The 27,100-nt window shown below is 44.0% G+C and overlaps 1 protein-coding gene across 3 annotated transcripts in view; it reads left to right on the top strand.

The window, feature by feature from the left end:
- Window positions 1–27,100, top strand: part of fndc1 (fibronectin type III domain containing 1) — a 291,318-nt gene that overhangs the window by 126,326 nt on the left and 137,892 nt on the right. For all 3 annotated transcript variants that reach the window (XR_013499658.1, XM_078229984.1, XM_078229982.1), the window contains exons 4-7: window positions 445–513; window positions 7,838–8,008; window positions 8,268–8,366; window positions 14,125–14,248. Coding sequence is in view for 2 of the 3 variants with exons in the window: in XM_078229984.1 (XP_078086110.1) it covers window positions 445–513; window positions 7,838–8,008; window positions 8,268–8,366; window positions 14,125–14,248 (463 nt within the window). In the remaining variant the exon portion in view is untranslated. The remainder of the gene's footprint in view (window positions 1–444; window positions 514–7,837; window positions 8,009–8,267; window positions 8,367–14,124; window positions 14,249–27,100) is intronic.

The following is a 27,100-nucleotide window of genomic DNA, read 5'->3' as shown; positions in this document are numbered from 1 at the left end:
TGCTAAGATGAAACTTGTTTTCACCTGATGTCCACATACTTGCATGTTCACTTTCCAGCAAGATCACTGTATGGAGACAGCTGTCAATTTCACCCCCCCCTCCCTCCCTCCTAGCTCAGAGGTACCAAATGCAATGATAGCACTTCAAATATTGCTCTGGTTGAGAGCAGTTAACAACTCAAAGTAGTGACTACAAGCTTGAATCTGGGGCTGCCTCTATCAAACAAGTTGGTGTTTTTATTCCATAAGTCATTTTAGGAAGCCCTAACTGATATGTTTATAATTATTGGGATCCAAGTGGTAATACCTCAAAGAAGCAGCAACATTTAAGTTTCTATTTTACAATGGGTGCAAAGTGAGCGATGAAGTAAAGGACTGTTAGAAATTCACATTTTAAAACTCATGTCCCCTTCCTGTACTGAGTCAATTTTCTTTTGTTTACAGGGAGAGAATGGATGAATTTAGATGGGGTTTCCGATATGGATCCACAAACTCTCAATGAAACCATCACAGGTGCATTCACAAATAATTTTATTCCAGCCTGGGATGAAAACAGAAGTTGCTTGCGAGAGGGATTATTTTGAATATCTATTAATTGGGCTCAAAGGTTATGGGGAGAAATCAGGATTAGACTATTGAGTTGGACATCAGCCATGATCGTGATGAATGGCGGTGTAGGCTCGAAGGGCTAAATGGCCTCCTCCTGCTCCTATCTTCTATGTTTCTGTTTCTATGTTGTCTTATTTCATAGCGTAGTTGTTTGAGCATTTTCCAATTTGATTTCATTTAATTGAACATTTTGGGGGCAGGTCTCATGAAGATCATCTTACCTTCTTATTAATACTCAGCTATTCTGTGTGAAGTAGCAGAAATTGTAATTTTATGATTATAATTGAAAAACTTCCACCTTACAATCTATTAGTTTGCAATTGGCACACCATTTCAACTCTTTGAATGTTATGATCCAGTTGGGGATCGTTACTGTTTAACAAAGGAATACAAACACCCAGCAATTAATTATGTGTGTGTATGTGTATCTGTGTGTGTGTATAATATAAAACACCACTAAATTATCACCATAGCTTGTAAGTATTGTGTGATCAACTCTCATTTTTCCATGTGAATACTAATTCTATCCCAAATAATTGTTTCTAGAAAGTTGTGCAATACTGTTGTTAAACTGCTCACCAGTATTTGGACCCTTGCCTTTCCAGATGTATATTAATTATTTTGTTGCGCAGGGGACAATTTCAAGGTTTGCAGGTGACACAAAACTTTGAAGTATTGCAAACTGTGAAGAGGACAGTGTAGAACTTCAAAGGGACATATTTGATTTGATTTATTTTTGTCACGTATTAGTATACAGTGAAAAGTTTCTTGCGCGCTATACAGACAAAGCATACCATTCATAGAGCAGGAAACAAGAGAGTGCAGGATGTGGTGTTACAGACATAGCCAGGGTGTATAGAAAGAGCAATTTAATGCGAGGTAGGTCCATTAAAAAGTCAAATGGCAGCAGGGAAGAAGCTGTTCTTGAGTCGGTTGGTACGTGACCTCAGACTTTTGTATCCTTTTCTTGACGGAAGAAGGTGAAAGAGAAAATGTCCGGGGTGCATGGGGTCCTTAATTATGCTGGCTGCTTTGCCGAGGCAGCAGGAAGTATAGACCAAGTCAATGGATGGGAGGCTGGTTTGCGTGATGGATTGGGCCACATTCACAACCTTTTGTAGTTTCTTGCGGTCTTGGACAGAACAGGAACCATACTAAGCTGTGGTACAGCCAGAGTGCTTTCTATGGTGCATCTATAAAAGTTGGTGAGAGTCGTAGCTGACATGCCAAATTTCCTTAGTCTTTTGAGAAAGTAGAGGCATTGGTGAGCTTTCTTAATTATAGTGTCAGCATGGCATCGAGAAGTTGGTGGAGTGGGTAGACAGGTGGCAGATGTAGTTCAATACAGGGAAGTGTGAGATGATGCATTTTGATGGAAAGAGCATGGAGAGACGATATAAAATGAGGGGTACAATTCTTAAAAGGGTGCAGGAGCAGAGAAACCTGGCTGTATATGTCTATAGATCGTTGCAGGACAGGTGGTGAGAACAGTTAAATGAAGCATTTTGTCTTTATTAATAGTGGCATAGAATACAAGAGCAAGAAAGTAATGTATACCAGACACTAGTTAGTCCTCAGCTGAAGTATTGCGTACAGCTCTGGATGTCACAGTATAGGAATTATGTGTATGCAGGGTAGTGCGGTGGCACAGTGGTTAGTACTGTTGGCTCATGGCACCAGGGACCCAGGTTCAATTCCTGCATGGGTCGGTGTAAACTTGGTAGCACCAAGCTTTCGGAGTGTCGCTCCTTCTTCAGTGTAAACTGGGCAGAGCACTGCACATTGTGATCACAGTTTACTCCGACTTTTATTCAATAGTTTTTGGTTTCTAAAATAAACATTGTGTCTGGCTTGATTGCTGAATTGTATTGGTTCGGGTGCATTAAGAAGTTGAATAAACTCGACTCATGAGTCCCTTTTTATTCCATTCAGGGTGTATGATTTGGTGGACACAGGTAAACAGGGCAGCTCGGGATGGGCAATGAATTCTGGCCAGCCAGCGATGCCCGTGTCCCACGAATGAATACAAAAAAAAATACATTGATCTACCCATAGGCAAATATTTAAAAGATACAAATTTTGGACTTTGAATTTTATGATTCTTTCATTGTCAAAATGTAAATGTCAAAAGTTCATTGGGACTTTGTAACAGATCAAATAAAATGCTGATTATTTCCAGATTTGTATACAGCAGAAAAAGCTTTATCAAGATAATCTTTTATGTGTGTAGGATACATTCATCCACTGCCAACAGTTTGCATAAACTAGATTTATATACAAGTGCATTTGACATTTTCTTTCCTGCTTCCTCTTTTTTTATTAGTATATGCGTAGAACATAGAAAAGCTACAGCACAAACAGGCCCTTCGGCCCACAAGTTGCGCCGAACATGTCCCTACCTACTAGGCTTGCCTATAACCCTCTATCTTACTAACTTCCGTGAACCTATCCAAAAGTCTCTTAAAAGACCCTATCGAATCCGCCTCCACCATCACTACCGGCAGCCGATTCCACACACCCATCACCCTCTGAGTGAAAAACCTACCCCTAACATCTCTTCTGTACCTACTCCCCAGCACCCTAAACCTGTGACCTCTTGTGGCAACCATTCCAGCCCTGGGTAAAAGCCTCTGAGAATCCACTCTATCAATACCTCTCAATGTCTTATACACCTCTATCAGGTCACCTCTCATCCTTCGCCTCTCCAAGGAGAAAAGATCTAGCTCTCTCAACCTATCCTCATAAGAATGCCATCTAAAGCAGGCAACATCCTTGAAAATCTCCTCTGCACCCTTTCTATGGCTTCCACATCCTTTCTGTAATGAGGCGACCAGAACTGGGCACAGTACTCCAGGTGGGGTCTGACCAGGGTCCTATACAGCTGCAGCATTATCTCCCGATTTCTAAACTCAATTCCTCTATTGATGAAGGCCAGTATTCCACACGCCCTCTTAATTACAGCCTCTACCTGCGACGCTGCTTTGAGTGTCCTATGAACCCGGACCCCAAGATCCCTCTGTTCTTCCACACTGCCAAGCGTCTTACCCTTAATATTATATTCTTTCATCCTATTCGACCTGCCAAAATGAACCACCGCACACTTATCTGGGTTGAAGTCCATCTGCCACTTCGCCCAGTCTTGCATCTTATCTATGTCTCGTTGCAACTGCTGACATCCCTCTACACTTTCCACAACACCACCAACCTTTGTGTCATCAGCAGACTTGCCAACCCATCCTTCCACTTCCTCATCCAGGTCATTTATAAAAATCACAAAGAGCAAGGGTCCCAGAACAGATCCCTGGGGCACTCCATTGGTGACCGACCTCCATGCTGAAAAAGACCCATCTACAACCATTCTTTGCCTTCTGTGGGCAAGTCAATTCTGAATCCACAAAACAATGTCCCCTTGTATCCCATGCCCCTTCACTTTCTCAATAAGCCTTGCATGGGGTACCTTATCAAACGCCTTGCTGAAATCCATATAAACTACATCTATCGCTCTTTCCTCATCTATGTGTCTAGTTACATCTTCAAAAAATTCAATTAGGCTCATAAGGCATGATCTGCCTTGGACAAAGCCATGCTGGCTATTTCTGATCATACTATTCCTCTCCAGATGTTCATAAATCCTGTCTCTCAGGATCTTCTCTATCTACTTACCAACCACTGAGGTTAGACTCACTGGTCTATAATTTCCTGGGCTATCTCTTCTCCCTTTCTTGAATAACGGAACCACATCCGCAATCCTCCGGAACCTCTCCCGTCTCCATTGATGACGCAAAGATCATCGCCAGAGGCTCAGCAATCTCTTCCCTCGCCTCCCACAATAACCTGGGGTACATCCCATCCGGTCCCGGCGATTTATCTAACTTGATGCTTTTCAAAAGCTCCAACACATCCTCTTTCCTAATGTCCACATGCTCAATCTTCTCAGTCCACTGCAAGTCTGTACTGCAACTACCAAGATCCTTTTCCACTGTGAATACTGAAGCAAAATATTCACTGAGTACCTCTGCTATTTCTACCGGTTCTATATAGACTTCCATAGAAATCATAGAAACCCTACAGTGCAGAAAGAGACCATTTGGCCCATCGAGTCTGCACCGACCACAATCCCACCCAGGCCCTACCCCCATATCCCTACATATTTACCCACTAATCCCTCTAACCTACGCATCTCAGGACACTAAGGGGCAATTTTAGCATGGCCAATCAACCTATCCCGCACATCTTTGGACTGTGGGAGGAAACCGGAGCACCCAGAGGAAACCCACGCAGACACGAGGAGAATGTGCAAACTCCACACAGACAATGACCCAAACCGGGAATTGGACCCAAACCGGGAATTGAACCCAAGTCCCTGGAGCTGTGAAGCAGCAGTGCTAACCACTGTGCTACCGTGCCACCCCCACCGTCACATTTGATCCGTCCTACTCCTTCACATCTTATCCTCTTGCTCTTCACATACTTGTAGAATGCCTTGGGGTTTTCCTTTATCCTGTCTGCAAAGGCCTTCTCATGACCCCTTTTTGCTCTTCTAATTTCCCTCTTAAGTTCCTTCCTACTAGTCGTATACTCTTCTAGATTTCTAACATTACCTAGCTCCCTGAACCTTTTGTAGGTTTTTCTACAGCCGTGACACTATCCCTGATCAACAGGGCCACTCCCCCATCCCTTTTGCCTCCTTCCCTGTCCCTCCTGAAACATCTGAAACCCGGCACTTGAAGTATCCAGTCCTGTCCCTGAGATAACCAAGTCTCTGTAATAGCCACCACCTCACACTTTCCAAGTAGTGATCCACGCTCTAAGCTCATCCATTTTGTTCACAACACTCCTTGCGTTAAAATACACACGTCTCAACCCTTCAGTCTGAGCGCTCCCCTTCTCCGTCACCTGCGTATCCTCCCTCTCACACTGTCTACAAGCCCCTTTTATTTTTAAGCTAACCTCCTCTCTCCCAGTCACCTCATTTTGATTCCCACCCCCCAACCATTCTAGTTTAAAGACTCCCCAGTAGCCTTAGCAAACCTTCCCGCCAGGATATTGGTCCCCCTGGGATTTAAGTGAAACCCGTCCTTTTTGTACAGGTCGCACCTGCCCCTAAAGAGGTCCCAATGATCCAGGAACCTGAATCCCTGCCCCCAGCTCCAATCCCTCCAGCGTAGATAATATAAATATATAAAATGCAAAATAAAAACATATGCACATTTACATTTAACGAAATCCATGTAACAGCTTTGTTTATGGTAATTTGCTATCATGCAAAGATGAGGCCAGTAAATCTGGAAGTTACATTAGGATGTCATTATATGAATAATTTTTGTCAAATTCTTTTCTCTGCTGTTTTAATTTGGCATTAAACGCATGTAAAATCAGATTTCAAGCCTCCATTCAAATAACAAAGGACTTCAACAACATATTTTGGTTATTGCATATATTAGTATCACACATATATTAGTATCACACATATATTAGTATCACACATATATTAGTATCACACAGCCAACATCGCCAAATGTGACAGGACCATATCAAGCACTGCTGGACTTCCCTCTCTTCTGTTAAAAGCACTTGCTGCTACAGGATGATGCCAGAGAGTAAATATTATCCCTTGTTTCTTTTCTCACAACCAACTGTCTCTTAACATTCCTCCAGTAACAAGTGTGATGAGTTCACAGACTTAGTGAGAAAGAAGCAGTTCAGTAGTCTCCTGACATGTATCCGTTCAGCTCCACCATTAGCCCTGACCTAGAGCTGAACCTGCACATTCCAATCCCCTTTCAGGCAGGCCTCATTCCATTTGTCAGATACACACACACACTGTTTTCTACGCATGCTTGCAAAATTGCTGACCACAAACTTCCCTTCCTGGTCCCTGTGTTAGCTGACGTAAATTGTGCTCCCTCTTTACGTACTGCTCTCCCCTTTAAAATAAAATCCCATCATCACGCCGCTGTTCTGTAGGATATCATTGATCAGTATGTCAGTGCAAACTACCATCCTTGAATGTGTTGGTGAGTCTTAAACCATGTTCACCTTTCGTGCAACTCCCCGTTCAAATCTCACTCAGCAAATTTTGGTCCCAGTTGCAGCACTGAAATGGTTAAGACTGAAGTAACAAATGACATCTGCTGTGAATGTGACTATGGTATATTATTTCCTTATCATCTCTACAGCCTTTGAAACAGTCAACATCATCATTGTTCTCCATTGTCCAGCTTGGTGAGATTGCCCTTGATTAGTTCCACTCTTGATTAACCAATTGTAACCAGTCCATTTTGACCATTTCTTCTTCCTCAGCATTACCTCTGGAATCCACCGGGGATCTATACTTGTTTCCTTCCTTATTAACACACTGCTGCTGGTGAAGACGTGAGGTCAATTGACACAAATACTTTGTCACCCAGCTCTACCTCTCCATGACCTGTCTTGACCTTTCCACTATCTCTATTATGAAATCTGAGATTCAGCATTGGATAGGCCACAGTTCCTCCAGCTTTGGTAAGATAAAATCATTGCCTTCGGCCCCTGCCACAAACACTTGCCATTGATTCCATCTTCCTCCGTGTTACAATTTCAGGATGAGCCTAGGTATTGAAGCCTGAGCTGATTTTCCAATCTTATACTCCTTTCAATTAAAAAGATCATTGACTTCTATCCTTATAGCATTTCAGCCTCTTGCCTCGCTCTACTCAGTCATTGCTGAAACCTTCAGCTATGTCTTTGTTACCTCCAGAGTCAACTTCTGTACTCTCTTAGATGGCCTCCCATCCTCTGTGAAAGTTAGGTGATCCAAAACTCTACTACTTGTATTTGATCCATCACTGAGTCCCATTACCCCTACTTTGATCTGTAACCCTCCACAAGCACCAACTACAAATTTTATCTTTTGTTGAAATCCCTTCATAACCTCACCCTTACTTTTTTCTGCAATTTTCTCCAGCCCCACAACCTCCCAAGAAGTCTGTTTTCCTCACCCTAATCTTCTGTACATCATCCCCATCTGCTGTACCCATTAGCCATCTTAACCCTTTCTGGGATTCCATCCCTGAGTGCCTCTCCATCCCTTCTCCTTTAGAAAGTTTGCTTAAAACACATCTTTCCTTTTTGACTTTGGAAAGCAACGTAAGGCTTTTCTTTTTCAAAAGTCCAATATAATTTTGGGTTGTTAATTAGAAGCAACTAATTAAAATAAAATTAACTTGAGGAATGCCTTTTGTTTTAGATAGAAGTGTATCAAAGGGACCTCATCGACTGCGAGTCAGATCTTCTGATGAGAAGGTTTCACCTCGAATGAGATCACCCCGTACCTCTCAAGCTCGAAGATATCTTGGCAGGAGAATGAAGTATGCGCCACGTCCAAAAGAACAAAGGAGACATGAAGTACAGAAAGTCGGTGGGTCATTTACCTGCTGCACCAACACATGTAACATTGAAACAGTTTTGACAATTTTGTAGAAATCTTTTCATTACTGAGGCAAATCCATTTTGGAACAGATATTTGTAAGTTGTTAAAAATTTGTAAAATGTGTGAATGCAGTAGTAAATAATGGTTTTGAAAATTGTTTCTCAGTATTGCAACTTGCCACACATAAGACATTGAAGAGTGAAATGATTGCTTTGGGTTTTTTTCCTGTACATTTGTCTTCCCACAGTTCCTCAATCACTCTATGGGATGGCACCTCGGGCAAGGAGTGCCTTAGGGCAGAGGGAACCTGTTTACAGAGCAACCCTAATAAAACACAAAATTCCAGGTGGGTTTGACTGGAAAACCTATTGGCCTGAGGTAATCGCAGAAGTTTTTCACTTCTCTACACAGGTTACACGTTACATGTAAATGCACAACTCTAATTGTGATATTCTTATTCGTAAGTGTTCACACCTTCATTGCCAACAAGTAAATGACATACATTTCTTATTTGTTGGGGCTTTCATGTGGAGGTGGATTTCAAATTGAGAAAGCCTGGATAAGCCTAGAAATTTTGTTAGTGAAATTGTTACCATTTGAATTTGTAGCAAACTGCTAAACACAGTGGAGATACTGGTTAACCATCCACTGCACGAGACAGGTTAACTGCTATACACAGTGGAGATACTGGTTAACTATCCACTGGACAGGACAGGTTGACTGCTATACACAGTGGAGATATTGATTAACCAGCCACTGGACTAAAAGAAGACATGAGGTTGCTTTGGCAGACAGAGTGAAGGAAAATCCAAAGAGCTTCTATAGGTATGTTAGGAGCAAAAGGATAGTGAGGGATAAAATTGGTCCTCTTGAAGACTAGAGTGGTAGACTGTGTATGGAACCAAAAGAGATGGGGGAGATACTAAATGGTTTTTTTGCATCCGTATTTACTGAGGAAACGGGCATGGAGTCTACGGAAATACACAGGTAGAGAGGTCATGGAACCTTTACAGATTAAAGGGGAGGGGGTGCTTGCTGACTTGAGGTAAATCAGAGTGGATAAATCCCCAGGGTCGGACAGGGTATTCCCACGGACCTTGAGGGAAGCTAGTGTTGAACTTGCAGGGCCCTGGCAGACATATTTAAAATGTCAGTATTCACGGGGGAGGTGCTGGATGATTGGAGGGTGGCTCATGTTGTTCCGTTGTTTAAAAAAGGTTCCAAAAGAAATCCGGGAAATTATAGGCCAGTATGTTTGACGTCGGTGGTGGGCAAGTTATTGGAAGGTGTGATAAGGGATAGGATCTACAAATATTTGGATAGACAGGGACTTATTAGGGAGAGTCAACATGGCTTTGTGCGTGGTAGGTCATGTTTGACCAATCTATTAGAGTTTTTCGAGGAGGTTACCAGGAAAGTGGATGAAGGGAAGGCGGTGGATGTTGTCTACCTGAATTTCAGCCAGGCCTTTGACAAGGTCCCTCATGGGAGGTTAGTTAGGAAGGTTCAATCGCTGGCTATACATGGGGAGGTAGTAAATTGGATTAGACACTGGCTCAATGGAAGAAGCCAGAGAGTGGTTGTGGAGGATTGCTTCTCTGAGTGGAGGCCTGTGACTAGTGGTGTGCCGCAGGGATCGGTGTTGGGTCCATTGTTGTTTGTCATCTATATCAATGATCTGGATGATAATGTGGTAAATTGGATCAGCAAATTTGCTGATGATACAAAGATTGGAGGTGTAGTGGACAGTGAGGAAGGTTTTCAAAGCTTACAGAGGGATTTGGACCAACTAGAAAAATGGGCTGAAAAATGGCAAATGGAATTTAACGCAGACAAGTGTGAGATATTGCACTTTGTAAGGACAAACCAAAGTAGAACGTACAGGGTAAATGGTAGGACTTTGAAGAGTGCAGTTGAACAGAGGGATCTGGGAATACAGGTACAGAATTCCCTAAAAGTGACGTCACAGGTGGATAGGGTCGTAAAGAGTGCCTTTGGTACATTGGCCTTTATAAATCGGAGTATCGAGTATAAAAGTTGGAGTATTATGGTAAGGTTATATAAGGCATTGGTGAGGCCAAATTTAGAGTATTGTGTACAGTTTTGGTCACCTAGTTACAGGAAGGATGTAAATAAGGTTGAAAGAGTGCAGAGAAGGTTCACAAGGATGTTGCCGGGACTTGAAAAGCTGAGTTACAGAGAGAGATTGAATAGGTTGGGACTTTATTCCCTGGAGCGTAGAAGAATGAGGGGAGATTTGATAGAGGTGTATAAGATTTTGATGGGTATAGATAGAGTGAATGCAAGCAGGCTTTTTCCACTGAGGCGAGGGGGGAAAAAAACCAGAGGGCATGGGTTAAGGGTGAAAGGAGAAAAGTTTAAAGGGAATATTAGGGGGGGCTTCTTCATGCAGAGTGGTGGGAGTGTGGAATGAGCTGCTGGATAAAGTGGTAAATGCGGGATCACTTTTAACATTTAAGAAAAACTTGGATGGGTTCATGGATGAGAGGGGTGTGGAGGGATATGGTCCAAGTGCAGGTCAGTGGGACTAGGCAAAAAATGTTTCAGCACAGATGAGAAGGGCCAAAAGGCCTGTTTCTGAGCTGTAATTTTCTATGGTTCTATGGACAGGACAGATTAACTGGCATACACAGTGGAGATACTGGTTAACCATCCACTGGACAGGATAGATTAATTAAGGCAAGGCAATAGATTTTCAGAGCGAGGTATAATATTTCAGACAGATGATTTATAACCAGAACTAGATGCAGTTGCCATTTTTCTGTTTTTTTAACAAGTCCAAGCCAAAGTAAAGGATTGGGGGTTGGGAGGAATGGGGTGCTGGGAAGGGGTGGTGGCAGGTTGGTTGGGTAGGACATAAAAAATAAAAGGGAGGCTCTACAATTACAGATCGATAATAGTGCATGGCAAAAAGAGATGGTAATAAGCTGAGTGAGAAATGGGTTCAAAGGAAATTTAAGTAACATCAGTGGAATCATTTTCAGCACCTGCAGTCTAGAAAAAGTGTGTGTAGTCATTATGATCTGAGATAGTCGAACTCAAAGCTGAGGACAACGGTTTGTAAGGTACTAAATCAAAAGATGAGGTGTTGTTCATTGAGCTTGTGTTAACCTTCGTTGAACCGTAGATGATTCACACTGCAGCTAATTTTCCAGGCATTGCCTTTAATAAGTAGAAATTTGTCTGACAAATTTGTTAGAGTTCTTTGAGGTGGTAACAAGGAAGTTAAATAAAGGAGAACCAGTGGACGTGATTTATTTAGATTTCCAGAAGGTCTTTGACAAGGTGCCGCATAGGAGACTGCTAAATAAGTTAAGCGCCCATGGTGTTCAGGGTAAGATCCTGGCATGGATAGAGGATTGGCTGACTGGCAGAAGGCAGAGAGTGGGGATAAAAGGGTCTTTTTCAGGATGACAGCCGGTGACTAGAGGTGTGCCTCGGGTCAGTGCTGGGACCACAACCTTTCACAATATAGATTAATGATTTGGAGGAAGGAATTGAAGGCACTGTTGCTAAGTTTGCAGATAATACAAAGATATGTAGAGGGACAGGTAGTATTGAGGAAGCAGGGGGGTTGCAGAGGGATTTGGACAGGTTAGGAGAGTGGGCAAAGAAGTGGCAGATGGAATACAATGTGGAAAAGTGTGAGGTTATGCACTTTGGAAGGAGGAACAGAGGCATAGACTATTTTCTAAATGGGAAAATGCTGAGGAAATCAGAAACATACTTGGGAGTCATTGTTCAAGATTCTCTTGAGGTTAACGTGCAGGTTCAGTCAGCAGTTAGGAAGGCAAATGCAATGTTAGCATTCATGTCGAGAGGACTAGAATACAAGAGAAGGGATGTACTTCTGAGGCTGTATAAGGCTCTGATCAAACCCCATTTGGAATATTGTGAGCAGTTTTGGGCCCCATATCTAAGGATGGATGTGCTGGCCTTGGAAAGGGTCCAGAGGAGGTTCACAAGAATGATCCCTGGAATGAAGAGCTTGTCATATGAGGACTCTGTACTCATTGGAGTTTAGAAGGATGAGGGGGGATCTTATTGAAATTTACAGGATACTGCGAGGCCTGGGTGGAGAGGATGTTTCCTCTAGTAGGAAAAACTAGAACCAGAGGGCACAACCTCAGGCTGAAGGGACGATCCTTTAAAACAGAGATAAGGAGGAATTTCTTCAGCCAGAGAGTGGTGAATCTGTGGAACTCTGCCGCAGAAGGCTGTGGAGGCCAGGCCATTGAGTGCCTTTAAGACAGAGATAGACAGGTTCTTGATTAATAAACGGGTCAGGGGTTATGGGGAAAAGGCAGGAGAATGGGGATGAGAAAACTATCAGCCATGATTGAATGGCGAAGCACACTTTATGGGCCAAGAGGCCTAATTCTACTCCTATGTTTTATGGTCTAAAATTCAGGATCCCAGCTGATAATACCGATAAGTCTCATCCCAGAATGAAACCTGGCCTGGCGGATCCTAACTTTTTTTAAAGAAAACATGCAGGTCTGAACACATTCACAAGAGTCTGAACAAAACTGAACACATTCACAAGAATCTGTCAGTGTATTTTTTATACAAAGGTTGTTAAACAAGAAAACTGAGCAGTGTGAACAGTGTATATAACACTAGACTAAAAGGTTGGAAAGATTTCGAGACAAACACCAGAAAATGATTCAAACTCTCAATGTTCATTTCATCCCAACAATACCCTTATAGACACAACTCCAGTGAAGATGTACCCACTATCTTAACACCAAAGCTTCTTGCTCAGATGCAAATGGTTTTCTTCTGGTGAACCTCATAGAAATCATAGAAACCCTACAGTGCAGAAGGAGGCCATTCGGCCCATCGAGTCTGCACCGACCACAATCCCACCCCCTACCCCCACATATTTTACCCGCTAATCCCTCTAACCTACACATCCCAGGACTCTAAGAGGCAATTTTTTTTTTTAACCTGGCCAATCAACCTAACCCGCACATCTTTGGACTGTGGAAGGAAACCGGAGCACTCGGAGGAAACCCACGCAGACACGAGGAGAATGTGCAAACTCCACACAGACAGTGACCCGAGCCGGGAATCGAACCCGGGACCCTGGAGCTGTGAAGCAGCAGTGCTAACCACTGTGCTACCGTGCCGCCCACCTCTGAACATTCAGTCGTTTATTTTCCCCAGCTGGTATCTCTCACCGAGATGCACACAAAACCCAATCTAAACTCAATATTGCTTCAACTTCAGAGCAAACATGTGTTCCCTAAATTCAGTTCCCGAGAGTCTTTCAAGGTTTCTTACAAAAGAGTTCAGCCTTCAATCTAACATATACCCATTGACTGGACTGCATTTCTGTCTTTCCCTGTGTCTTATATATCCTTGGATTGTTGTTGCTAAGCAACAGCACAGTGTTTTTCTAAATTCACTAAACTCCTAACACCTTTGAAATTCGCCTCCTCATTTCTAGGGCTGTAAAACCTCATTAAAAATGCATATAGAATCATAGAATCCTACAGTTCAGAAGGAGGCCATTCAGTCCATCAAGTCTGCACCGACCACAATCCCACCCAGGCCCTAACCCCATACTCCATGCATTTACCCTAGCTAGTCCCCGACACTAAGGGGCAATTTAGCATGGTCAATCCACCTAACCCACACACCTTTGGACTTTGGGAGAAAACTGGAGGAAACCCACAATGACACGGGGAGAATGTGCAAACTCTACGCACTGACAGTGACCCAAGCCGGGAATCAAATCCATGTCCCTGGCACTGAGGCAGCAGTGCTAACCACTGTGCCACCGTGCTGCCCCAAACAGGGCCTCCAGACTTCCTGGCACCAAGCTCACAATAAAGACTCCCAAAGAAGAAATACAAATTTCAATTAAATGTAAAAATTATACACTGATTCTCAGGGTATTATCTCAATCCATGCTCCTGCCATCTGAGACTCAATACCAGGAGGCTTCAGAAGTTTTCTCTATATATTTGTGGTAATGGAACTTTCTCAGGACTTTAATACCTTTAATTTTGCATTTTCAACTTCATCCTCACATTTGCTCTAAACACTTTTGATGATCACCTCTGTTATTGATTTAGAGAATAATGAATTGTATGAACCCAGAGACATCACAGTTCGAGTTATAAGTCCACAATCTGTTCTTGTTATATGGGTCGATCCTGCACTTCAACAGGAAAAGAATCGTGGTGCTGGCTCAGACAGGTACGTGAACAACACACTGCAGTCTTCACTGCGATTAGTTAATCTGTGCTTCCTGTTTGGCTGCCTTTCCTGAGCTATGTGAAAGCACCAGTTTCTGGCAATGAACTGTATGTTGCATACTCACAGCTGTTTGAGAGATTGATGAGAACCAAAGTCTAGTTAACATGTTTCAATGTTGCGCACATGCCAATCGGATAGTTCACTACATTGAATTCTACTGGACTCTGAGCGGAGCCATATTCATAACTTCATCGTCACCTTACTCTGCTATCACCTGAGTTCATCTGTTGCTGAATCACTCACCCGTGCTTTTGTCATCTCCCAACAATTCAAATGCTGTTGTACCCTACATTTTCCATTTTGGAGGTGTCTTTGAACTAGTTTGATAAGGCTGTGTGGTTTGCTAGATCTCCTCAAATAGCAACTGAGAGTCAACTATATTGTTGGGGAACTGAAGTATTCTGAAAAGGGATAGCAGACTTCATTCCCACAGGAACATTAGTGAACAAATTGGGGTTTTGTCACCATCTTTGTGTTTTTTTATGAATACTGGAACACCAGGACAGACTATCAGCAGGACCTAGAGAAGAGTGTGAGAGGAGGACACCAGGACGGAGAAATGGCAAATGGAATTTAATCTGGACAAATGCGAGGTGGTGTATTTTGGAAGGCCTAATGCAGGAGGGAAGTATACAATAAAGGCAGAACCCTTAGAAGCATAAACATACTGAGGGATCTAGGCATACAGGTCCACAGTTCCCTGAAAGTGGCAGCAGAAGTGAATAATGTGGTCAAGAAGGCCTATGGCATGCTTGCCTTCATCAGGTGGGCATAGAGTGTAAAAATTGGCAAGTCATGTTGCAGCTGTATAGAACTTTAGTTCGGCCACATTTGGAATAATGCGTACAGTTCTGATCACCACACTACCAGAAGGATGTGGAGGATTTGGAGAGGGTACAGAAAAGATTTACCAGGATGTTGCCTGGTTTGGAGGGTATTAGCTATGAGAAGAGATTGGACAAACTTGGGTTTGTCTTCACTTGAACGTCTGAGGCTGAGGGACGACCTGATAGGAATTTACAAAATTATGAGAGGCATGGATAGAATGGATAGTTTTTTTTTACCCAGGGTACAAATATCAATTACTAGGGGACATAGGTTTAAGATAAAAGGAGGAAAGTTTAAAGGAGATGTGAGTCCATTTTTTTTTACACACAGGGTGGTAAGTGCCTGGAATGCGCTGCCAGAGGAGGTGGTAGAAGCAGATACAATAAACACGTTTAAGAGGCACCTTGGCAGATACATGAATTGGCAGGGAATAGAGGGATACGGACCACATAGAGGCAAAAGATCTTAGTTTCGAAATGCGTCATGTATCAGCACAGGCTAGGTGGGCCTGTTCCTGTTCTTTATTGTTTTGTTTATATTTCACGTTGAAAAATAAGCTGAAATCAAACTCTCTCAGCAGAATTTGAACTCAAATCCTCTGGATTGTAGTGCAGGTCCTTAGATTGCTCATCCAATAGCCATGACAGTACTATCAGGCATGTAAAATTCTGCTGTCCATATCCTATTCCTCAGTAAGACTTGCTTTTTCAGTAATCCTGTCCTTGCTGACTTCTTTCAGTTCCCGTGAACCCAACACTGCAATTTTATAAATCTAATGCTCGTGTTTAAATTTGTGATCTAGTTCCCAAATTATCCTAATTGACTAACATGCAAACACAATATCAATCCCATGTGTAAAATTGTTTTCAGGCTTTTGGATGCATTGCAATTGGATGCCTGTCATAATCACATGAAAAGCTTTCCCCTGGAGTGGTCTGTAAGCTCAGAATTTGTATGTGTGTATGAAGCCCCACTTTTAATTTGAGCATTTCTATTTAAAGATGATTAAGCAGACAAGTTTTAGTCTTCAGACAAAAGGTTAGTAATTGTGAAAGCTTTTAGTCATACATCATGGAAACAGGCCCTTCGGCCCAACTTATCCATGCCACCCAGTTTTTACCACTAAGCTAGTCACAATTGCCTCCATTTGGCCCATATCCCTCTATAGCCACCTTACCCATGTAACTGTCTAAATGCTTTTTAAAAGACAAAATTGTACCCACCTCTACTACTGCTTCTGGCAGCTCGATCCAGACACTCACCATCCTCTGAGTGAAAAAATTGCCCCTCTGGTCCCTTTTGTATCTCTCCCCTCTCACCTTAAACTTATGCCCTCTAGTTTTAGACATCCCTACCATTGGGAAAAGATGTTGTCTATCTACCTGATGTATGCCCCTCATTATTTTATAGACCTCTATAAGATCACCCCTAAGCCTCCTACACTCCAGGGAAAAAAGTCCCAGTCTACCAGCTTCTCCTTTATAAGTCAAACCATCAAGTCCCGGTAGCATCTTAGTAAATCTTTTCTGCACTCTTTCTAGTTTAATAATATCCTTTCTATAATAAGGTGACCAGAACTGTACACAGTATTCCAAATGTGGCCTTACCAATGTCTTGTACAACTTCAACAAGACGTCCCAACTCCTGTATTCAATGTTCTGACCAATGAAACCAAGCATGCTGAATGCCTTCTTCACCACTCTGTCCACCCGAACCTGTATTCCTAGATCTCTTTGTTCTGTAACTCTCTCCAATGTCCTACCATTAACTGAGTGGGTCCTGACCCGATTCAATCTACCAAAATGCATCACCTCATATTTATCTAAATTAAACTCCATCTGCCATTCTTTGGCCCACTGGCCCAATTGTTCAAGATCCCGTTGCAATCCTAGATAACCTTCTTCACTGTCCACTATGCCACCAATCTTGGCGTCCTCTACAAACTTGCTAATCATGCCTCCTAAATTCTCATCCAAATTATTAATATAAATAACAAATAACAGTGGATCCAGCACCAATCCCTGGGGCACACCGCTGGTCATAGGCCTCCAGTTTGAAAAACAACTCTATACAACTACCTTCGGTCATCAAGCCAATTTTGTACTCAATTGGCTACCTCACCCATATCATGTGAAATTTAACTTCATGCAACAACTTACCATGTGGTACCTTGTCAAGGGCCTTGCTAAATGAGACAATGTCGACTGCACTGCTCTCATCTACCTTCTTGGTTAACCCTTCAAAAAACTCAAATCAAATTTGAGAGACATGATTTTCCACTCAAAGCCATGCTGACTGCCCAGATCTGTTCTTGCCTTTCTAAATGCCTGTAGATGCTGTCTCTCAGAATACCTTCTAACAACTTACCAACTACAGACGTTAGGCTCACTAGTCCTGAGATGCGTAGGTTAGAGGGATTAGCGGGTAAATGTGTAGGGATATGGGGGTAGGGCCTGGGTGGGATTGTGGTCAGTGCAGACTCGATGGGCCAGATGGCCTCTTTCTGCACTGTAGGGTTTCTATGATTCTATGATAGTCTGTAGTTCCCAGGCTTTTCCCAGCAGCCGTTCTTAAACAAAGGCACAACATTTGCTACCCTCCAATCTTCAGGCACCTCACCTGTGGCTGTCGATGATTCAAATATCTCTGTTAGGGGACGTGTAATTTCCTCCCTAGCTTCCAACAACGTCCTGGGATACATTTCATCAGGTCCCGTGGGTTTATCTACTTTGATGTGCCTTTGAATGAAGGCTTTTTAAAAGTCTTTTGTTGAGCAAATGTATGCATGGAGGTGTACTCTGAGAGGCTTGTTAAGCTGAACAAACAAACTTTGTTGACAAGGTTGCTTCATTAGCTACATGCTCTGAGCTAGTTCATAGTGCGCTCTTTCTAACTGGGAAAACACCCCTTAGAGAGATTCTCCATGATGTTGATTGATTGTTCAGACCTAGTTTGACAGCTTCTGTTTTTTGAGTTTTGGCTGTTTTTCTCCAATTTAAGGCTACGCCTCAGGTCACAACTTTTAAAAAAAAATCAAAATCATTGTTTGAACTGAGTTCAGTGTCTTAGTTTCTCAGCTGTATTCTGACTCCAGCCTGAGGGGTGTGGTAACTCCTTGTGCTGCTTAATTTGAGAATTCTGCGAGTCCATTTTCTACAGCTTTCCACTTACAGGGCTTGGCTTGAGCCCTTTTAACTATCAAGTGACTCCCCTCAAGCTCTTTGACTAAATGGGCATCTCCCTCACTGTCTCTTTACCTGTCTGGGGATCTGACTGGTTCCTATTTAATTCTGTGGACTTTTCCCCACTGATTGAACCATCATGGGTCGAGTTTGCCCCTGTAGGGTTTCTGTACCTTTTTCAGAATCTTGCTGCAACTGTTCAGTTTGTTCAGTCTCAGCTTTTCCAGTTCTATTTTGGCTGGAGTAACTCAGTTTGGTTTTGAATCAGCTTTCACTGCTTGTTCTGACTCTGGACAGAATTCAAAATATTCAGCCAACATTTTCAGGAATTCCTGTCTCTTTTTCTAACTGAGGATCTTAAATCTTACCTGCCTAGCAATGGTTTTTAGTGTCTTTAGACACAAACAACTAACTTCTGCCAATTCAAACCCTCCAGACTTGTGCATCAACAGTAGCCATCTTAATTTATTGTTTGTAATTTTTATTAAAACCAAGCTTCCTGTTGCTTATGGTTTCAAATAAGTGAATATAAAATTTACCCAGCAAACAAGCTTTAGTCTTGAACGAAGTAAAAGGTTACAGTTTTAGAAATGCTACTGCTAAAAGTTACTTGTATAAAAATGATACTGAAATACAGATACAAAAATTAAAATGCAGATAAAAGGAAAAAGTGATTTAAAGAAAAGGGGTGGAATTTTCCCAAAAAATTTCTAAGGGCACAATCTTCTGAAAAAAATTCAAAGTGGCGAACAAGCAAGAAAACGGGTAAATTTCAGGCTTGTTTTTTGGGCAAGTTTGATGATGCAAATATCTCTGTTAGGGGACGCGTAATTTCCTCCCTCGCCTCTAACAACGTCCTGGGATACATTTCATCAGGTCCCGGGGGTTTATCTACTTTGATGTGCTTTTGAATGAAGGCTTTTTAAAAGTCTTTTGTTGAGCAAATGTATGCATGAAGGTGTACTCCGAGAGGCTTGTTAAACTGAACAAACAAACTTTGTTTCACTTTCTTGGACAGAAGAGCAATCTACCAGTTTTGGGGGGTGGGGGTGGCGGGGCGTGGGGGGAGAGAATGGAGCCGAAGCACTCCGGTGAAGCTGGCTGCAGACTGCTAGGGATGCCATTGTGCAGGCGGCCCGATCTCCCAGTGAACAGGGACACCTCCTGCCACCATCTCCCCCTCCCAACAGACATCACCAGCCCCCCCATCATCGGCACAGTGTAATTTCCAATGCCCCCATCAAGCTGCCGATGGTAACACAGGTCACAAGTATCAGGATCCACCCAATAAGTCCCCCATCACCACACCCTCTGGTGCTCCACCTGCACATCCTGTGCCAGTCTCTCTGGCCCAGTCCCTGCCCGCCGATCATCCTTCCCCTGCATAACCCCTGCCGATCAATCCCTCCCTTGTATACCCACTCCCACCGATCACCACCTGGCTATGCCGCCAACCGGGGTGGCACAGTGGTTAGCACTGCTCCCTCACATGCCAGGGACCTGGGTTCAATTCCCGCCTTGGGTCACTGTCTGTGTGGGGTCTGCACGTTCTCCCTGAGTCTGCGTGGATTTCCACCTACAGTCAGAAAGACATACTGGTTACGTGCATTGACCCAAACAGGCGCTGGAGTGTGGCGACTGGGGAATTTCACAATAACTTCATTGCAGTATTAATGTAAATCTACTTGTGACTAATAAATAAACTTTAACCGGGGGCTTCAATGATCTTCAATCTCCCCAGTGAGGCCGTCACATCTGGTTTTCACTAGTGGACCGACTGGCGAGGAGGAAAGTGAGGCCGGACGATGCCGTATTGGATTTATTAATGACATACTCGGCATGTTATTAACGTTTAAATCAAAAAGAGCACAAAGCTGATTCTGCTGGCAAAACAGGGTTGGTAACATTGCTTGTGGCGAGAAACTGGGCGTGAACCCGATTTTTCATTTCGTACATAATACTGTATTAAGTCTTCAGAGGCAGAAGTCCTTTCACCAAAATCCCTTTATTTACAACTCTAACAGCAGTACATAGAGTGCTAGTAGTTAGCGGTCTATCTCTCTGGGTGTCAGAGGAACTGACATTCCCGGTTAAGTACAAGGCAAAGACTCCCTGATTGGCCCATCAATTTGATCCTTAACCAGGGAGTTCACATTTCAATAGGCCAACTTCAATGGCCTGATTGAAGTAATCCGAGGAATCTCTGGGGTCCGAGTACCTCACAGGTCTCTTCCTCCATTTCAGTGCTGGGTCCAGATCCTTTAATATGGCATCCGACGTAGGAGAGGTGTATCTACTAGGTGCCTGTCTCTTCCATCGTGAGCGCCGGAGGGCCGATTTGCTCCCTCCCTCTGGCGGCAGGGGAACAGCCGGAGCTTCATCTATAATGTCCATCTAGGAATCCAAGGTTCTCACCAGGGGTGCTAGAGAGGTAGGGCTGGCCGGCGGGGAAGATTCTTGGCCCACTGGTCGGAATCGGCTCTGAGACGGGCGACAAACTTGAGACCCGCACCTGGTTTAGATGCTTTCTTGAGGCCTCTCCCACGCGTATCCAGTAGGATACAGGTTCCGTCCTGGGCTTGGCTGTTCCCACTATTTATGCCGGACCATTTGTGAAGTTCCTCACCCAGACTTTTTCACCAGCGTCGAAATGCCTCTCTTGGCTATTCCCGTGGTGGTGTTTGAGGTTGTCCTGTAACCAAACAACCAGCGGGAGATTTTGGTTTCTATTGACGCCACTGGCTATTTCTTTAACCCAACTTTTAAGGCCTGGACTGCTCTCTCTGCGAGCCCATTCGATGCTGGATGACATGGTGCTGTCCTGATGTGTTGAATCCCATTTGACTTCATGAATCTGATGAATTCATGGCTGGTGAAAGCCAATCTGTTGTCCGACACTAACACCTCTGGAATTCCACGTGTTGAAAATGAGGCACGCAGCTTCTTGACGATTGTCGTTGTGTTTGCTGAATTTACCTTGAGGCGTACAACCATTTTGAGTGGGCGTCTACTATTATCAAGAAGATGGAACCCATAAACGGGCCTGCAAAATCGACGTGCAGTCGAGTCCATGGTTTATCTGGCCATTCCCACGGGTGTAATGGGGCTGCTGGTGGCACATTCTGCCCTTGGCATTTCTGGCACCGACCCACCAGTGCCGCTATATCTGTGTCCAAGCCTGGCCACCAGACATAGCTCCTGGCCAGCAGCTTCATCTTGGACTCTCTTGGGTGCCCATGATGTAATTTGGTCAAGATGGCCCAACGGCTCAGACTTGGGACTACGACCTGTGCCCCCCATCGCATATCCAGTCTTCAATGGTGATCTGCTCTCTCCTGCTCCAATAGGGGTGGAATTGTGGTCTTTCCTATTAGTACCAGGTGTTTTACTCTTGCGAGTACCAGGTCCTTTTATATCCACAGGCATATGTTGTGTGCAGCCACCGGGAGGGTATCCAGAAAGTTCAACGTCATCACTGTTTCTCCAACGATGCCAACAGTGGGGTGTCTGTTAATGATAGTCTGCTTAGGGCATCGGCTTTTGGCACCCGGGTTCCAGGCCGGTGCTCCAGCTGATACTGGTATGCTGCCAGTAATAATGCTCAGCGCTGGATCGAGGCTGATGGTGGCACCGCTTTGTCCTCTTTTAACAAACCCTGCAACGGTTTGTGATCAGTGATGATCGTGAATTTCCACCCATATTTCCAGCTGCCATCAGACTTTTGAATGGGCCTACCTCGCATTAAGTTGATCTTTCTCTACACCCTAGCTATAACTGTAACAGTACATTCTGCATTCTCTTGTTTCCTTCTCTATGAACGGTATGCTTTGTCTGTATAGCGCATAAGAAAAAAAACTTTTCACTGTATGCTAATACATGTGACAAAATCAAATACAGGTACTGATGGAGTTTCTTTACTGCAAGAATTATGACCAGTCCTTTTTTGAGCTGGGTATTCCGCTCCACTATTGCTAGGGTCCTGGAGGTATATGCTATAAGCCGTTCCTCTCCATTTTGCATTTATAAGACATAGGAGCAGAATTAGGCCACTTGGTCCATCGAGTCTGTTCTGCCATTCAATCATGGCTGATAATTTTCTCATCCCCATTCCTCCTGCCTTTTCCCCATAACCCCTGACCCCCTTATTAATCAAGAACCTATCTCTATCTTAAAATTTATGTGCCAGAACTGCACCAATGCTGTATGGAAATGCATCGCAAGTGAGCACCAAATTTTTCTTGGGATCATAATGCGCTAAAACATTTGCGGAGAAGAATTGTTGTTTGATTTTCTTGAAGGCCCGGTCTTGGCAGGCAGACCATTCCCAGGCTTGCCCCTTTTTTAGTAGCTGATGTAGGGGATCCAAGATGGAAGCCCTGTTTTGTACGAATTTCCCATAATACGTCACCAGCCCTAAAAACGACCATAACACATGGATTGTGATGGGGGCCGGGGCATCTTTGATTGCCTGCACCTGATCCTCCAGAGGATGTAGACCTGACTTATCAACTTTGAAACCCAGATAGGTTACTTGCGGTACTAAAAAAAAACACATTTTTCCCTCTTTAAGCGCACACCCAATGCTTAAAACCTTCTAAGGTGCCTTCATCCAGGTTCTGCAGGTGTTCTGCCCTCGTTTTCCCGGTGATGAGGACATCATCCAGGTAAATGGCAACCAGTGGTAACCCTAGTAGTATGTTCTCCATTGTTCTCTGAAATATTGCACAGGCTGACAATACCCCAGAGGGTAATCTTGTATCCTGAAAAAGGCCCTTCAGTGTGTTGATTGTGGAAAACTTTTGTGAATCTTTGTCCAGCTTCAGCTGGAGGTATGCGTGATTCACGTCTTGTTTAGAGAATAAGAGTCCTCCTGCCAGCTTTGTGTATAGATCCTCAATCCAGGGAATTGGGTAGTTATCAAGTTGTAAGTAGCGATTTATTGTCTGTTTAAAATCTCCACAAGAGTGAACTGAGCCATCCGGCTTTAGAGTAGGTACCGCGGGTGCCTTCACGCTCCAATCTTTTGATTTCTGTGTCCACCTTTTCCCTTAATTCGAATGGCACTGGCTGGGCCTTGCAAAATTTTGGGACTGTCTCCGGATCGACATGTAATGTCGCTTTTGCTCCTTTAATTGTTAATAGAACATAGAACAGTACAGCACGGTACAGGCCCTTCGGCCCTCGATGTTGTGCAGAGCTTTGTTCGAAACCAAGATCAAGCCATCCCACTCCCTATCATCCTGGTGTGCTCCATGTGCCTATCAATAATCGCTTGAAAGTTCCTAAAGTGTCCGACTCCACTATCACTGCAGGCAGTCCATTCCACACCCCAACCACTCTCTGCGTAAAGAACCTACCTCTGATACCCTTCCTATATCTCCCACCATGAATCTTATAGTTATGCCCCCCAGTAACAGCTACATTCACCCGAGGGAATAGTCTCTGAACGTCCACTCTATCTATCCCCCTTATCATCTTATAAACCTCTATTAAGTCGCCCCTCATCCTCCTCTGCTCCAAAGAGAAAAGCCCCAGCTCCCTCAACCTTTCCTCATAAGACCTACCCTCCAAACCAGGCAGCACCCCGGTAAATCTCCTCTGCACACTCTCCAGTGCTTCCACATCCTTCTTATAGTGAGGTGACCAGAACTGCACACAATATTCCAAATGTGGTCTCACCAAGGTCCTGTACAGTTGCAGCATAACCCCACGGCACTTAAGCTGTTAATAAACGATAACACACTATAGACCTTCTTCATGGCTCTATCCACTTGAGTGGCAACCTTCAGAGATCTATGGATATGAACCCCAAGATCTCTGTTCCTCCACATTCCTCAGAACACTGCCGTTGACCCTGTAATCCGCATTCAAATTTGTCCTCCCAAAATGAATCACCTCGCACTTATCAGAGTTAAACTCCATCTGCCATTTTTCGGCCCAGCTCTGCATCCTATCAATGTCTCTTTGCAGCCTACAACAGCCGTCCACCTCATCCACTACTCCACCAATCTTGGTGTCATCAGCAAATTTACTGACTCATCCTTCAGCCCCCTCCTCCAAGTCATTGATAAAAATCACAAATAGCAGAGGACCCAGCACTGATCCCTGTGGTACACCGCTGGTAACTGGTCTCCAGTCTGAAAATTTTCCATCCACCACCACCCTCTGTCTTCTATGAGATATGATGTGGAGATGCCGGCGTTGGACTGGGGTAAACACAGTAAGAAGTTTAACAACACCAGATTAAAGTCCAACAGGTTTATTTGGTAGCAAAAGCCACACAAGCTTTCGGAGCTCTAAGCCCCTTCTTCAGGTGTGTCTCACCTGAAGAAGGGGCTTAGAGCTCCGAAAGCTTGTGTGGCTTTTGCTACCAAATAAACCTGTTGGACTTTAACCTGGTGTTGTTAAACTTCTTTCTATGAGATAGCCAGTTATTTATCCAATCGGCCAACTTTCCCTCTATCCCACACCTCCTTACTTTCTTCCTGACCCTACCATGGGGAACCTTATCAAACGCCTTCCTAAAATCCATGTATACGACATCAACTGCTCTACCTTCATCTACACACTTAGTTACCTCCTCAAAGAATTCAATCAAATTTGTGAGGCAAGACTTACCCTTCACGAATCCGTGCTGACTATCACGGATTAAGCTGCATCTTTCCAAATGGTCATAAATCCTATCCCTCAGGACCTTTTCCATTAACTTACCGACCACCGAAGTAAGACTAACCGGCCTATAATTACTAGGGTCATTCCTATTTCCTTTCTTGAACAGAGGAACAACATTCGCCACTCTCCAGTCCTCTGACACTATCCCAGTGGACAGTGAGGACCCAAAGATCAAAGGCTCTGCAATCTCATCGTTTGCCTCCCAAAGAATCCTAGGATACATCCCATCTGGCCCAGGGGACCTATCGACTCTCAGGTTTTTCAAAATTGCTAATACACTTTCCCTCAGAACATCTACCTTCTACAGCCTATCAGCCTGTATCTCACACTCATCCTCAAAAACATGGTCGCTTCTCGGCCTTTTGGCTAAGATCAAGTGTAGTCTGCAGATGCTGCACTTGGTAGTGGCCATTGGGTTGCATTTAAGCTTCATATGTTCCATATGAAGCAATTTTTAAAAGCGGTATCTCGGCCTTTTGGCTAAGATGCAAATGAGATCAAGCCTGGGGGGTGCGGATACGTCTGCCTACTCCAATCAGCTTGGCTCATGTAGATCACGCCCAAGACAGGGTAGAGGATTGCATGCCCTGTCTTGTCAGCCTAGATCGGAAATGTCTCAACTTGTTGAGACTCTGAATTGGACTTGATTTGATTGAATTGGAAAAGTAATTTAAAAAAACATGGACAGGATTCTTAGAGATAGGATGTCTGCGCATTTAGAAAGGAATAAACTCCTTAACGATAGTCAGCATGGTTTTGTGAGAGGGAGGTCAAGCCTCACTAACCTGGTGGAGGTTTTTGAAGAAGTGACGAGAATGGTTGACGAGGGAAGGGCCGTGGATGTCGTCTATATGGACTTTAGTAAAGCGTTTGACAAAGTCCCTCATAGTAGGTTGGTGCAAAAGGTTGGATCTCATGGGATAAAGGGGGAGGTGGCTAGATGGGTGGAGAACTGGCTTGGTCACAGAAGACAGAGAGTGGTAGTGGAAGGGTCTTTTTCCGGCTGGATGCCTGTGACTAGTGGTGTTCCGCAGGGCTCTGTATTGGGACCTCTGCTATTTGTGATATATATAAACGATCTGGAAGAAGGTGTAACTGGGGTGATCAGCAAGTTTGCGGACGACACAAAATTGGCAGGGCTTGCAGATAGTGAGGAGCATTGTCAGAAGCTACAAAAGGATATAGATAGGCTGGAAATTTGGGCAAAGAAATGGCAGATGGAGTTCAATCCAGATAAATGCAAAGTGATGCATTTTGGTAGAGCTAACGTAGGGGGGAGCTATTCGATAAATGGCAGAACCATAAAGGGTGTAGATATGCAGAGGGACCTGGGTGTGCAAGTCCACAGATCCTTGAAGGTGACGTCACAGGTGGAGAAGGTAGTGAATAAGGCATATGGCATGCTTGCCTTCATAGGATGGGGCTTAGAGTATAAAAGTTGGGGTCTGATGTTGCAGTTGTATAGAACGTTGGTTCGGCCGCATTTGGAATACTGCGCCCAGTTCTGGTCGCCACACTACAAGAAGGACGTGGAGGCTTTAGAGAGAGTGCAGAGAAGGTTTACCAGGATGTTGCCTGGTATGGAAGGGCTTAGTTATGAGGAGAAATTGGGTAAACTGGGGTTGTTCTCACTGGAAAGACGGAGGATGAGGGGTGACCTAATCGAGGTGTATAAAATTATGAAAGGCATAGTTAAGGTGAACGGTGGGAAGCTTTTTCCCAGGCCGGTGCTGACGTTCGCGAGGGGTCATAGGTTCAAGGTGAGGGGGGGAAGGTTTAACACGGATATCAGAAGGACGTATTTTACACAGAGGGTGGAGGGAGCCTGGAATGCGCTGCCGGGCAAGGTGGTGGAGGCGGATACACTGGGAACGGATAAGACTTATCTGGTTAGCCACATGAACGGAGTGGGAATGGCGGGATACAAAAGAATGGTCTAGTTTGGGCCAGGGAGCGGCGCGGACTTGGAGGGCCGAAGGGCCTGTTCCTGTGCTGTACTGTTCTTTGTTCTTTGTTCTCTCCTTGGTGAACACTGAAGAAAAGTATTCATTCATCGCCTCTCCTATCTCTTCTGACTCCATGCACAAGTTCCCACTACCATCCTTGACCG

Source organism: Mustelus asterias, chromosome 15, assembly GCF_964213995.1.
Source record: "Mustelus asterias chromosome 15, sMusAst1.hap1.1, whole genome shotgun sequence".
Taxonomy (NCBI): Eukaryota; Metazoa; Chordata; class Chondrichthyes; order Carcharhiniformes; family Triakidae; genus Mustelus; species Mustelus asterias.
Note: the sequence above shows the minus strand (reverse complement) of the source record. Positions and strands in the feature narration are given on the sequence as shown.